At 49.9% G+C, this 14,233-nt stretch overlaps 1 protein-coding gene across 1 annotated transcript in view; it reads left to right on the forward strand.

Annotated features, from left to right (window-relative positions):
- The first annotated feature begins 3,920 nt into the window (after positions 1 to 3,920).
- nxn (nucleoredoxin) overlaps positions 3,921 to 14,233 on the forward strand; it is a 60,552-nt gene continuing 50,239 nt past the window's right edge. Inside the window, exon 1 of the mRNA XM_088616147.1 lies at positions 3,921 to 4,829. Within this exon, the coding sequence (XP_088472273.1) occupies positions 4,521 to 4,829 (309 nt within the window). The 5' untranslated portion in view covers positions 3,921 to 4,520. The remainder of the gene's footprint in view (positions 4,830 to 14,233) is intronic.

Genomic DNA, 14,233 nt, shown 5'->3' on the forward strand with positions numbered 1-14,233 from the left:
TTGGAACCTCAAGCCAAGCACGAGTGGTCAGACGTTGGCAAACTATAGTCTGACCGCTTTTTCAGGCACTGGGGTTGAGTCCCCGTCTGACCTTTTTTAACCTGAAGTGGGAGACCGGTGTTTAAACATCGGGAAGGCCATTAACAAGAGACTGGTCCTACTAGTTACTTTGGCTGCAATAAAGCGTTACGCGAATATGCAAATCTCTGACATCCCAGCTGTTTATGTTAATGAATAACCAAGTGATCATTACAGTGATCTTTACACCTCTTAACCGGTTAAACAGTGGAGTTTAACCACCAAAGGGAGGAGCCCTTTGACGGGTGAGCTGTAATCCGCTTGATAAAGCAGCCGCTATGTTGCAGAGACAATAACAGGCGTATTAAATGCAGTAGAAACAGGCAGTAGGACATCATGTCGGCCCTTCGTCGAAGGAGAGGTTGATAATTGACAGTACGGTGAGTCCTTGGGTAATGGTTTATGCACCGGTATCAGAGCGCCTGACCGGAGGTCAAGGGCACCGTGCATGGTCACGTGATCACCCGAAAACCCAAGGCGCTATATCTCAGGAACGAGCGCGGCACTGACGAGGTGGGTTTCAGCGTTTGTGCTGTTTGTGGGGGGAGCACGGAGCCTGATGAGAAATGTAGTTGGCACAGAACAGCCCTCCAAATGCAAACGAATTTTAAAATTCCTGCGCGATTCACGACAGGCACGGTAGATGGCGCACGTTACCCAGTTATATTTTTTTCAACGGCCGATAATTCAATGTTTTTTCCTCGTTTTTTTTGGCCTGTCCTCACCCAGAAGAGAATAAAAAGCAGAGAATAAAAAGCAGTGAATGTGTGAGGCGCCGTATTACAGGTCCAGCGGTGTTCACTCGGCCCTGCCTTGCTGTCGCGGTAAAGTATTTGTATTATGTTTTTCATTTACATTTATTTGTATTAAGTACGTATTAAGTAGCCAGCAGCTATGTCAACGTGCCACGCACAACTGTCAGCCCACTGTCACTCAGCAGGTGTGAGCCTGGTCAGCACCTGGATGGGAGACTCCTGGGAAAAACTAAGGCGGCTGCTGGAAGAGGTGTTAGTGGGGCCAGCAGGGGGCGCTCACCCTGCGGTCCATGTGGGTCCTAATGCCCCAGTATAGTGACGGGGACACTATACTGTAAACAGGTGCTGTCCTTTGGGTGAGACGTAAAACCGAGGTCCTGACTCTCTGTGGTCATTAAAAATCCCAGGGCGTTTAGGGGTGTAACCCCGGTGTCCTGGCCAAATTTCCCATTGGCCCTTACCAATCATGGCCTCCTAATAATCCCCATCTCTGAACTGGCTTCATCACTCTGCTCTCCTCCCCACTGAGAGCTGGTGTGTGGGGAGAGGACTGGTGCATCATCCAGGTGGGGCTGCACACTGGTGTTGGTGGAGGGGATCCCCATTACCTGTAAACTCTTTGAGTGGAGTGTCCAGAAAAGCACCATATGAATGCAAGAAATTATTATTATATAGAACTCAATATGTTTATATTATAGTGCAGAGTGCAGGAATTATTAAGTATTTTAACTCTTCCATAATCTGTGGAATTGTTCTTTGACAATTATTTAAGCAAGTAAGGACCAGTTCCGTATCTGACTGGTACTGGCCGGTAACGGCTGGAATGACTCCGATCCCAGTACTGACCAGGTCCAGCTGGTCCGAGGGCTGATTCACAGTGTTCACGTGGGATTGTCACTGCGTATAAACTCCTCCAGCAACCACTTTGCCCTTAATAATAATAATAATAATAATAATTGCTTACACTTATATAGCGCTTTTCTGGACACTCCACTCAAAGCACTTTACAGGTAATGGGGATCCCCTCCACCACCACCAGTGTGCAGCCCCACCTGGAGCACCAGAACACTCACCACACACCAGCTATCAGTAGGGAGGAGAGCAGAGTAATGTAGCCAATTCATAGAGGGGGATTATGAGGAGGATTATACCGTTTACAGTATAGTGTCCCTGTCACTATACTGGGCCATTAGGACCCACACAGACTGCAGGGTGAGCGCCCCCTGCTGGCCCCACTAACACCTCTTCCAGCAGCAGCCTTAGTTTTTCCCAGGAGGACTCCCATCCAGGTACTGACCAGGCTCACCCCTGCTGAGCTCCAGTGGGCTGCCAGTTATGTGCTGCAGGGTGACATGTAACTTAAGCTGTCGGTCTGCCCCTGACTCAGTTTCAGCATCCATTAGTGTTTTCATTAGCTGTGCGGGTTACACTTTGAAAGGAAGGGGGGAGAAAGGTAGTTACATGTGTGTCTACTTCTTTTTTAAAAAAAAATAATTTTAGAGAACAAAACAAAACCATTTGACATATGAACAACCATTATTCAGCCTTACATCACAGGCACAAATTCCTCTTTGTTCTCCTATTTGTTTTACAATTATATAAGTTTTTAACAAAATTATATCCATTCAAAAGAAGGAAGATGTGTACATTTATAAATATGAAAAGGGAGAAGACTATAGAAATGTATCGTATTAAATTGCAGTTATTTTGTATCTCAACAAAATCTGACCTTAAAGGTTTAATGTACTGAACCCATCTAGACCAATATTTGACATTTTTTTTCATTTGTCATTTTAGTGAAAATGTTATTTTTTCCATTATATATATATATATATTTCCTTTATTAATTCAATCCAATCATTTATTGTTGGTAGAGAAGCCATGTTCTGGTTATAGCCTTCTTCCCTGCTGATATAAGGATTCCAAACAAAGTTTCATCACTTCCCTTCCAAACAAAATCCAGTTTAGCAAAATATAAAGCCTCAAATGTAAAGGGCACATTCCTTTCAAGTATAGTTTCCAGGCCCTCATGTAACTCCTTCCAGAAAAGCCTTATTTTAGGGCAGTTTCAGAATATATGCCAATGATCACCTTGGTTTCCACATGTGTGTCTATTTCATCTGCAGGTCCTGTGATCAGGGTGTTGGAAGCATGTTGCTGCTCCTTGACCAGTCCGGTGAAGAGCACCCTGTCACGGACGTCCAAAGGGACTAACCGTGGGGAGCAGGAGAGCGGAAAAAGACCCATATGCGTAGCGGCGAGACGGGAAAAAGGCCCGGGCTCATTAGTGCAAAGAGTTCAGGAATGCCGTATAGAAACCTATGCCCTCAGGGAGCGGACGTGGGGCGCCCTGGTGCTAGGCGGGTCTCAGGACATCTGAACGTCAATGCTGAGCGAGGACAGAATGCAAGACCCGGAAAAATAAAGCCCAAGGGAAAGAGAGGGACCGGAAGGACAGCAGACCGGAAACTAGGGACAGGACAGAGAAGGAGCGCCCTCTGGCTGCAGAGGGCGTGACACACCCGGGTTCCGATCCGGAGCTCAAGGGACTGTCCCGCACTGACAGGCTGAAGGAGCTGGCACCTTGTCCGTCTGGGGCTCGGAAACCTGATACGGGCCCTCAAAACTCTCGGAGTTCCCCCACAGAGTCAACCCAGCGACCCCCTTCAGACCGGACGGTGACATATGAAGCAGAGGGCACTACATGCAAGCACATCAAAACCAAGAACGGGAGACACAAAGAGGGGCGGGGGCGTGGAACAAGCTATCCAGCCTGTCGAGGACGATACCTTGGCTGATGCCAAGAAGCAGCTGGCCGTGGTCCTGGGGTCAAGCCCCTCCTCACTCTCTGTACTGGCTGCATGGCCGCTCCTCTTGTCTGTAGCCTTGCCTGTGTGCCTGCTGTATGCAAACACCTGTAACCAGGCTCTGCGCTGACTTACAAGTGACCGTGCCCACCGAGGTGAACGCGCTCTGGAACAAACTGTAAAAGGCCTAAGGAAAAGCACTACAAATGTCTAATAATAATAATATCATAATGTTGCTTTATTAGCCCTATACAATTTCTTGCATTAGGAATTATCTTTTTGCATACCCCAGCTTGCTCTCCATGAGACACACAGACAGGGAGAGAAGCTGGGGGTCAGAGCACAGGGTCAGCCATTGTACAGCGCCCCTGGAGCAGCTGGGGTGAAGGGCCTTGCTCAGGGGCCCAACGGAGTAGGATTCCTCTGCTGGCTGCGGGATTTGAACCGGCAACCTTCCAGCTGCAAGCGCAGATCCTGAGCCACAGAGCCACCGCTCCGCCCGCTCCGTTAATATTGAAAACCAGATGAGTGAATTGACCCAGGCGGCATGTCTTTGGACGGCGTTAGGATACCAGGGTGAGCTATCCCAAGTTTGCGGACTTTTTCAATTGTCGTTTCCCTTGCCGGAGCACTAGGTGGCGCTGCAGAGCCGCCCAACCGCGCTGTAGCCGAGCTGAACAACTAGTGCAGTTGCATTCCTCAACAGACAGCGACGGACGAGGCAGCCGGGCGGGCGGTCTGGGAGCTCCGCGTTTAGGGGAAACAAGGCGAGCGGGCGTCTGGGTTTCGCACAAGCGCCTCACATTTTTATTTTTTGGGGGAGGGGGGGGGGCTCCAACGCACGAGGAATATCGGGGAATCCGCCCGGGGAGGAGACGCGATGTCGGAGTTCCTGGTGAATCTGCTCGGGGAGCGGCTCGTCAACGGCGAGAAAGCCGAGGTGGACGTGCAGGCGCTGGGCAGCAAGCTGTCGCTCGTCGGGCTGTATTTCGGCTGCAGCCTGAACGGCCCCTGCAAGCAGTTCAACGCCAGCCTCGGCGACTTCTACAGCAAGTTCAAAACCTCCTCGGAGCACAGAGACAAGCTGGAGATTGTCTTCGTCTCGTCCGACCAGGACCAGAAACACTGGCAGGAGTTCCTGCAGGAGATGCAGTGGCCGGCGCTGCCTCTGAAAGAGAGACACAGGAAGGTAAGCGAGCGGCCACGGAGCTCGCCTCGGCGGCGCTCACACGCAACTTTCGCCGCTGCCCACTTCGCGGTGCGGGGGGGGGGGAAGCGATGTGCTTTTCTCCCCCCCAGTCTGTGGATTTTCTCCCTCCGCTTTGCCGAGATCCCTTACACTCCCCTTCCCAATGGGAGCCACGCAGGTGTGCGATCTCAAAGCCCCCTCGACTTGTGACTTGAGACGGGGCTCAAAGTCGCTTGCTGCGCTGACCATGTGAGAGGCGAGCGAGCATTTTTTAAAGTACTGGAGCAAGTGTTAAGAATCTTTCATTCGTAGGCCTAATGGCCTGAGACTGTTTTTTACAGTTATGTTTACAGTGTTTACCGTTTTCTTACTATGTGGGGGGGGGGATTTTCAGCTGAACTATCGGGTCTGGCAGTGGCGATCTGATGGATCAAATTGACAAAAGTAATTAAATCCTACTGGTAGTGCGGTCGAGCCACAGTGCAGGCAAGCAATTATCCAGATAGGCTTCGGGCGGCACACGTTTGACTGACAGACGCGCAGAGAGGGGTTTTAACCTTTGTACACGGTTACAGCAACCGGACTCTTCGTTGCAATTCGTAGGCAATTGTTTTTTTTAAAAAAGGTCGCCTTTTAAATTGATCATTTTACCCCCACCCCCTACTTTCTTTAGCCGGCAGTCCAGGAGGTCCGGCCACTTGAACATGCAGGAGTGATGGTTGTGTGTCGGTTTTAACTTCACGAAATGAAGTGGAGGTTGCCGTCTGTTTGATTTAGAAAACGCACCTTTTAAAACGTGAGTTTTTATGTAAAGGAGATGGCTTGTAAAGGCCGCGGTGTGCTCTGCAATACAGCTCTGACGGCGTAGCTTAAGTGTCCCTGTGTGAGAGTTTATATTGGTGTAGTGTCATAAATGCAAATCGTCTGTAGGTCTCAGAAATACCATTTTTCGGCCCTACGCGCAGAGCAACTGTATGACTTCGTTTCTGACCATTGGGATTCGCAGTTTCTTACTCTGTGGGAACCTGGAGATTTTCGCCTGTCCCTTCATGTAGCCGCGGGAGGTGATTTTATGTCCTAATCGATCTGAAGTAACACCAATCGATAAGGACCCTACGGGCACGGCGGCAGGGAAAAGGTTGTGGGGAGAAAAAAAACGGGCAGAGGGAACGTGGACGCGCCGGACCACGAACTCCGGGGTGTGGAAACTTCGCAAAAATAAACTTATAAATGAGTAAAGTGTGATTCACAAGGGGAAAGCGACGTCGGAATAACTCCTTTCTCCCGCAGCCGCCTTGCGCCTCAGGGCGGCCCGACGATGAGGTTTCGCCCGGATCCGCGACGTCACGGCCGGGCCCAGTTCTTAATGTTGTCCGGTACAGTTCAGCTCGCAGTCAACCAGTACATGACGGGTGCTTTGATTTTACTACACTGATATTTGGTTTTGTGATTATTATACAAGCACGGATGAGAAGGAAATAATTGTGAATTAGGCCTACGAGGATAAATTCGTTTTTAATAACGGGCTTCAAATTGAGAGGATTTCAAAAGACTTTCTCTGCTGTGAAAAGTAAAGGAATTAAGACTGGGCAGATCTGAATTTGTCCTCCATTTAGGGACTCATTTCACGAATAATCTATTATTTAATCTATGTAGTTGTACCCAGATAGTTTAAAAATAAAATACCGAAGTATATGAATCGATTTTGAGTTAAAGCAGGTTTCGTCAAAAATATCTTCTCGCGGTGAAAATGAATAATGTGGTTTTGGTCAGAAATAAGATTTTTTTTGTGGCACATTCATTGCCATAAAAATGTCTGTGTAGTTTTAATGTTCGTCTTATAGGGCTGTAGGAATGTAAACTACCTGCAACTTTGTTGGAAAAATCTCCTGTTTTCGGAGAAAAATAGATGTTATGACCCCGGAGTGCTACAGTAGCAGTCCGAGCCCGGGTGAGGCCGGACTGCGGGCCGGGAGTCTCGCCGGTATCGGAGCCGGTACTGAGTGAACCGAGCCGGGCAGATGCTTCTGCTGACGCGCAGGTCAGCGAAGCGACGGCCTCTTCTACCGCAGTGCAATATTTTACTAGCTCAGTCCTGTGTGAAGAGAGGTTAATGTGCTTGTATATATTTTAAATAGAAATAATCTCTCCCACGTACCATAAATATGATGATGATTATTATTATTATTATAACTCAAAGGCTCGGCTTTCCGTTCTCTAGCAATTCATGCCGTGCGGGAAACGGAAATCACTGCTGCCTTTTCTCCATACAGTTATTCCTCAGGCTGGGGGGGGGGGGGTGATTCGCCAACGACCCTTTAAGAAGACGGCGCAGCCCTGTGAGTTGGGCCCGTCACCGCTGTTGGCTAGTGGGGTTTTTTTGTGTCATGAAAGGACTCTGGTTTCACCTCCTAAAGCCGAGTCTCCATCGAGCCCGAACACTGTAATGGACTCCAGACGTCAGTCCGTGCCTCTAGAGCGTTTGGAAGGTTATGTTCCCAAAAAACAGTGGGATAATTTTAACCCCCACCCCCCACCCCCAAGTAGCACTGAGAATTTGCTATTGGAATCCAGGATAGCTGTGCACACATGTGTACTGGCAGCCTGTATCTAAACTGGTTAATTCCCTACTGCCTGCTTGGATAATCGAGTATCTAAAAATCCGGGAGAAGTGTCATGGAGGAGTGAGCTTTAATGAACTATTTTTCAACACCTCGTGTTTTGCTTAAACTTTACCAGTAATGTTCCCACAGGAGACAAAGTCACTCCTTGCCCTAAGTGTTTTGAAGCTGTGAGGCGAAATAAAACAGACCTGAAAACATTTAACGTTTGTTTCTGCCAGGAGCGGGCAGCAGTATGTACTGCGTGTGCACATATACAGTCTATACGTATCCAGGTCTTTACATGAATCTGTACAATATATAGCATAACAACATCACTTTATTGGCCATATACAATTTCTTGCATTAGGAATTTGTCTTTTCGCAGACCCCAGCTTGCTCTCCATGAGACACACAGACAGGGAGAGAAGCTGGGGGTCAGAGCGCAGGGTCAGCCATTTATACAGCACCCCTGGAGCAGTTGGGGTGAAGGGCCTTGCTCAGGGGCCCAACGGAGTAGGATTCCTCTGCCGGCCGCGGGATTTGAACCGGCAACCTCCCAGCCACAGGTGCAGATCCTGAGCCACAGAGCCACCGCTCTGAATTTCTCCCCCTATGGCTTGGGTTAGCGGTCTGCTTCTGCCTGTGTGTGACACTGGCTTGTGATGTGCCAGGTGTCGGCTGTCTCTGTGCGCGTTGGCAGAGAGCTGGAGGGGTCTTCAGCGCCCGGGCAGGGATGGGTGTCGTGCTCCGATTGTCCTCATTCCTCCTGGTTGGCACCGTTCAGGGCAGATCTGCGCTGCTGTCACCTTGGCACACCTGGGCGCGGCTCCAGCGCTGAGCTTGTTGTGTGTGTGCGCGTGTGCGCGTGTGTGCGTGCGTGTTTGAGCTTAGTCTTGACAGGCCACAGCCATTATCCTCTCCTCACGGTAAATAGAAAATATAAAGTAAATTTCAGCCCATGGCCAGAGTTTCCCAAAGAACATATTCTGCTCTAAGGTGTCTATAAAACAATCTGTGTGTAGGATTTTCTTACTGGATTTTCCAATTGAAACTAACCCTGTATCCAACACACAGCTCTGATGCTCTTCCTTTGTTGCCATTTGCCGAGTGTTTTTGTGCCCGTCACTGAGTGGAATGCATTTTCAGCAGCCCTCCTCAGTGGTTTGTGATATATTTTAAAAATATGATTGTGTTGACATGCAAGGGCTTTTCCTCGCTGGTCTCTTTGGCTCTGCAGGAGAGCAGTTTCCCGATGGCTGAGGGGTGATTGGGACAGAGCTGGCCTGCAGCTCGTGGGCGCTGGCGCGCTCTTCGTCCTCTTCTGCGATCCGGGTGGATCCCTGGCTGTCTCCTGGCCCTGGTGTGCCTGCCCTAGTCAGCTGACGGTCCCAGCTGTTCCCTGTGCGAGGGGCGCGGACTGGCTCCGTTTTACGATCCCGGGACAACTGTCATAAACTGACCCGACCGCTGTCTCTCCTACCCCCCCCCTCCGAGTCCTCTCCGTGCAGGCAGAGGGTGTGCTCTGCAGGCGAGCTGTGCTTCTAATTAATTTCTGGCTTGCGTGGCACTGAACAGATACACAGAGCCGAACAAAGGAAGGCCTGGAGCTCCTACAGGTTTTTTGGTGCAGTCTCGTTCCCGTTGTGTACGGTTTTCCTCGGGGGGAAAAAAAATGCCACATTGCATCGGTAACGGAGGGGCAGCTGTGCCGAAGAGCTGCTTAACCACCAGCGCACGGCTCTGTTAGAGCTGTTTTTGTTTGAGAAAACCAGAGGTGAAAACGCAAATGCCGCTACGCAATTGGCTGCTCCGAAGAGGAGCTGCAAATCGGATGCCGAGCGTGGGGGTGACTGGTTGCTGCACGCTGAGGCAGATCGCATCCGGAGGAAAGACCCCCTGAAAATCAGGGCGGAGCCGCTCTCTCCCCCCCCTGACCTCGGAGACTCTGCGGCTGTGCTCTCTTTTTCCTTTGTCTTGGTTGGGGGGGGCGGCAGTTGACCAGCCCTCTGCCTTTCTTAAGAGCTGCTGCTCAGAGCAGCATCTCTCATTAAAAAAAAAAAAAGAAAAGACAGTCTTGCCTTCAAGCGAATAATAGTTTTAACAGGGGTGTCAGTGCTGTCTACATCTTAAGTGAAATTCCGGAGCCACTTCAGGACATGCAGGAAAAAGGCATCAAAGCATCTGTAACGTCAGGGTAGCAGACAGCGAGGTTGGTTTGGGATTTTGTGATGTTCGGTCAATGGGGAGAAATTTAAGACAAACGGCCCAGTTTGTCTGCCCTGAATTTGATACCCGGTCTGTAGGATAATGCAGAGAAGCCCTCTTCCTTGGCTGGAGGTCTGTGCGTTATTGTCTGGTGAATGGCCTCATTCAGGGGCCTGTCAGCTGATGCCGGCAGGCACACACACCCCTCTGACTCTTGTCTGTCATCCTGAGGCAGATTGCAGGCAATAATACCTGTTATCAAACTGCGTGGTGATAAGCTTTGAAGGCAAAGCAAATACAGGGCAGTGGTGACAATAATTCTTCTTTATTGGCAGTTTTTATGATAACGTGTGCAGGCCCCATCCACATGGATGTGGTTAAAAGAAGCAATCTGGAATTCAAAGATGTTATTTTTCCAAAAAAACTTTCTGAAAGGCTGCTGGATCGGCCTGTAGCTTCTAGGCCTTGTTTCTAAAGAGTGTCAGAGGGGCACTGGGTATGTTGTGATTTTTACACATCGTAATTCATCCCGGAGCTCTCTTCTGCGCAGGATAAAAATAGAGTACGAGTACAGTAAACTCCCGTCCCCAAAGCTCTGTGTTAAAGGCATTCCAGGGAAGCCGACAAAACTCCCAGCACCCAGCAGCTCGAACTGTTTCGAGTCTGACAAACAGCAGGTTCTATAGGAGCCAAGATCAGGCGATGCGTTGTTTCTGGTCTTTTTTTTTCTAAGTGAATGTGCATGCCAGGTGTGCAAAGGAGTATTTAAATATGTTGTGTTGGGAGTTGGCTCAGCCTTGCCAATTTACAAAATGACAACTTTTGTCTTTTTGGAACTGCAGAAGCGGCTTCATTTTCACCTCCGGCATTCTTGGCTCCTGCCCTGTCTTGGAATTATTTAAATAGGAGCTCTTCGCTGCTTGTTGTGGTGGTGCCGTGTCGGAGGGGGAGGAGGTGTAATGGAGGCTTACAGTCCTGCTGCTTTGTGCTTCTGTTTTAACACTTGCGTTGTTAGGGATCCTATGGTAAAACTCAAAGGAGGCTACCAATGTTCAGGGGGGTGGGGGTGGGGGCAGGAAAGGTATTTTGTTCAGTTTTCGAGCAATTTAAAATGAATGAAAACTGATTCACCCAAAGAGTAGTTGTATACGAGCCTGAAGTTTGTCAGATCCTGAAATGCATCAGGCTGCTTTGCAGTATCGGTCCACCTTCCCGGAGTAAAAGCTGTTGATATCTGATGTTCCCTATAGACCACGCGTCGGTGGTCCAGCCCATGCATGTCGCTGGCCCGCCCCCAATGGCGCCTCTTATCCAATGAGGGTGCAGTGTGGGTGGACGGGTCCTGTGAGCTCCTCCAGTTGCTGTTTGCTGTCCTGTGAGGCACTGGGGAGCTTTCAGCGAATCAAGGGAGACGGGGCTTTCGCACACGGGGCGTTCCTGGAGAGCAGGGCTTGTAGCCGAGAGCTGAGCTGATTAGCACTGTGCAGTTCTGAATACAAAACGGAAAAAGAAGAGATTCCGAACTGAACTGCACTGGCGATCCATACATAGGCAAGGGTAGCCTTGGCTTCATCTGATCTAAGCTCTCTGCTGTGTTTGTCCAAAGAAGGCACATCAGGGGACCTGTGCTCACTGGCACTTACTGCCTTACATGGAAGTCCTGGGAGATGATGGATAGCCAGTGGGATAGCCAAGAATCGGCATGTTTTATATACAGAAAGTCAAAGTCTTGCCAGTATTGTTAAGTAAATTCAGTGATGTGCAGAAGGACTGCTTTCTGGTCTCCTCCTAGTGTCTCTGTATCAGACCAAGGGCTCTGCTAAGAAGTCAGGTGCACAGATGTTGATGAACCCCTTTATTTCCGCAGCCCAGAGATCCCTCCAGCTCTCTGCCCAGAGATATTTCCTGGATCATCATCATCGTCACTACTGTGGTACTCATTCAGGCTGGAACGTGTTGGCCTTTTGCTCTTCTGCAACAGCAGCAAGAGCGAGTAAATATGGACAGTTGGAGTTCTGTCTGTCCCTGTGATTAATAAACAGTTCTTACTTCTGGGTCTTTAGCTTTGACCCTGACCACTGTTGTGTTTTTAGTGCTTTCCAGCAGCGTGTGTCAAGAAATATGTTTTTTCAAAGCCCCAGAATGCCCTACAGGACTTGTTTTCCTGAGCTCGCGGTGTGAGTGAACAGTCTTCCTCTGGTCAGGTCTGACCCAGTCTCTTTGCCTGGTTCCGGAATGTTCCCCACTCGGGATGGAGCTGTAGCTGGTGGTTGCCTTAGAGACCGGCCTGTCGTCGAGTCTGTCTCTGTAGGTCCGGCCATTGTCCTGCAGCTGCTCCTGCCTGTCACTGGAGAAGTTATTTGACTAGAGATTTAAGAAGGAATGGAGGGTGGACACCTGCCGCCGTGAAGCGCAGTGGGCTTGTCCGGGGGCTGGGATCTGGGATCTGGGGAGTTGACGGATGATTTGGTCTGACCAAACTTGGATTCCCTGTGCAAAACGTTCTCCTGCCCAAGTGTCTGGTTATCTGTTCTGTCCTGTCATCCTTGGGTGTACAAATATTCAGGACTGAAAACGGGAGGCTCTTCTTCACACAAAGGATTGTGGGTATGTAAAACAGGTATCCCAGCTGAGTGGGCAAAGGTCATTGATTGGGATCTTTCAAGAAATGGTTGAATTGGACCCATGAGCAGAATGAAACAAGCTGTTTCTACACTTGTTTCTAACCTTTATGTTCTTTTCTAACTCATGCCAATTTGCACAAATTATAACCAAATGGTTTTCCAGTTGCCTTCTGTCGATCCTACCATACAGTGAGATTTTTCTGAACCCCGGGCTTACCAGAAACTGCTTTTGAAAATGGTGACGTTCAGCCGCCGGTGCTCAGAGCGCCTTTGTCTTTGTCTGCGAGCTGCAGGCCTGAAGGGTCGTAGCTCATTCCTTGCCCAGTTGCTGTGGTGATGTTCCAAGCACTCCCTGCAGGAGAACACGAGTCAGACGGTTGCGTATTTCTTCTCCAGCCCAGAGATTATCGGCCACTGGTGATCCCCTCTCGCACGTCCAAGCATTTTGTTTGTAATGCAAAATTGATGGTTTATATTGGCAGCTTTATCTGAGGTTCTTAGAAGCCTGACCATATCGGGGAAGATAAGATCACTTTATTGGCCATATACAATTTCTTGCATTAGGAATTGGTCTTTTCGCATACCATGAGACACACAGACAGGAAGAGAAGCTGGGGGTCAGAGCGCAGGGTCAGCCATTTATACAGCGCCCCTGGAGCAGCTGGGGTTAAGGGCCTTGCTCAGGGGCCCAACGGAGTAGGATCCCTCGCTGGCCGCGGGATTTGAACCGGCAACCTTCCAGCCACAGGCGCAGATCCAGAGCCACAGAGCCGCCACTTTTTCTCCAGGCTGACCTCTTCACTCAGGAAGGAGGATGGGCGATCAAGTGGGTTCTGTCTTTTTGTGAAGCGCTCTGAGATCCTTCGGGATTAAAAGTGCTGTACAAATGCAAGACGCTTTCTTTCTGAAGTGGCTTCTAGACCCTGGCAGGAGCTGTTGGATGAAGAAACAAAATACCCTCCAAGCTCGAGACATACAGATCCTCGTGTTTGCAGATCCTAAGCGAGTTGAGGATTGTGTCCATTCTGACCGACACAATGGATGTGGTCCCTCCCCTAGCATTGTGTGCACTTGGCGTTTTATCACTTGCACATGTGTGTGCGCTGTGGGCTGGATTTCTGGCTGGGTAAGGAGGAATCGTGTGTCTAGTTTGAACAGGGAGTGTCTGTGTGGCTGCCCTCTTCTCCGTTCATAGTGTTCCTCCTCTTCAGATCCGGACCCTTGTCCTGCCTGGGATTTACGCAGAACTTCCCAGTCAAGGGAGTGTAGACTTCAGGGTCTTGGTCCAGCTGAGCTCTTGCTTTACTGATCAGTTGGAGGAATCGTTTGATCAGGCTGGGTTTTCCAGCTGTTTTCAGATTCCATACTCTGGTGGAATGGGGGGTCGCCTGTCCAATTCCGTTCTGCTGGAGATCTGCGGCCTTTCAGGCTGGGAGCATCATGGCCATGTGTCTAGTTAGGCGAGTCAATAGCTCAGTCACAAGGAGGTGGCGTGACAGTTTCCCTTCTCACGAGCACCAGGAGGGCCAAGACTGGGGATCCTCAGTGGATTCCTGACGCTCAGGGTCAGGCACCGCTGTGCATTCTGGGGATGGGCGTCTTCATTGCAGGCACGATAAACATGGCCATGAGTAATTGCTGCAGCTCGTTTGGACTGGATGTCCTGCACTTTGAACTAGGAACATTGGGATTAGCAAGTGGAATCTCTCTGCCATTTATGGCTGGGCAGTTCAGTAGCTTTTCATCCTGTGTAGAAGCGGCAGGTTAAGCTCTCCTAAGGTGGGGTCAGATGTTCGACTCTGGATGGGCGCCGTGGGCCAGGGTCAGATGCTGCTGATGCTGTGGACCCTGGCAGTGTGAGTTCCCGCATGATCCACTGCCGACACGCAGTGCAGGGCGTCTAGCTGCACGGCCTGTCTGCCCTACTGGCAGAGCATGATGGGATTGCTTATCCTGTCTCTACGGGCAGGGC

The sequence above is a fragment of the Lepisosteus platostomus genome, chromosome 22, assembly GCF_059453375.1.
Source record: "Lepisosteus platostomus isolate fLepPlt1 chromosome 22, fLepPlt1.hap1, whole genome shotgun sequence".
Lineage (NCBI taxonomy): Eukaryota > Metazoa > Chordata > Actinopteri > Semionotiformes > Lepisosteidae > Lepisosteus > Lepisosteus platostomus.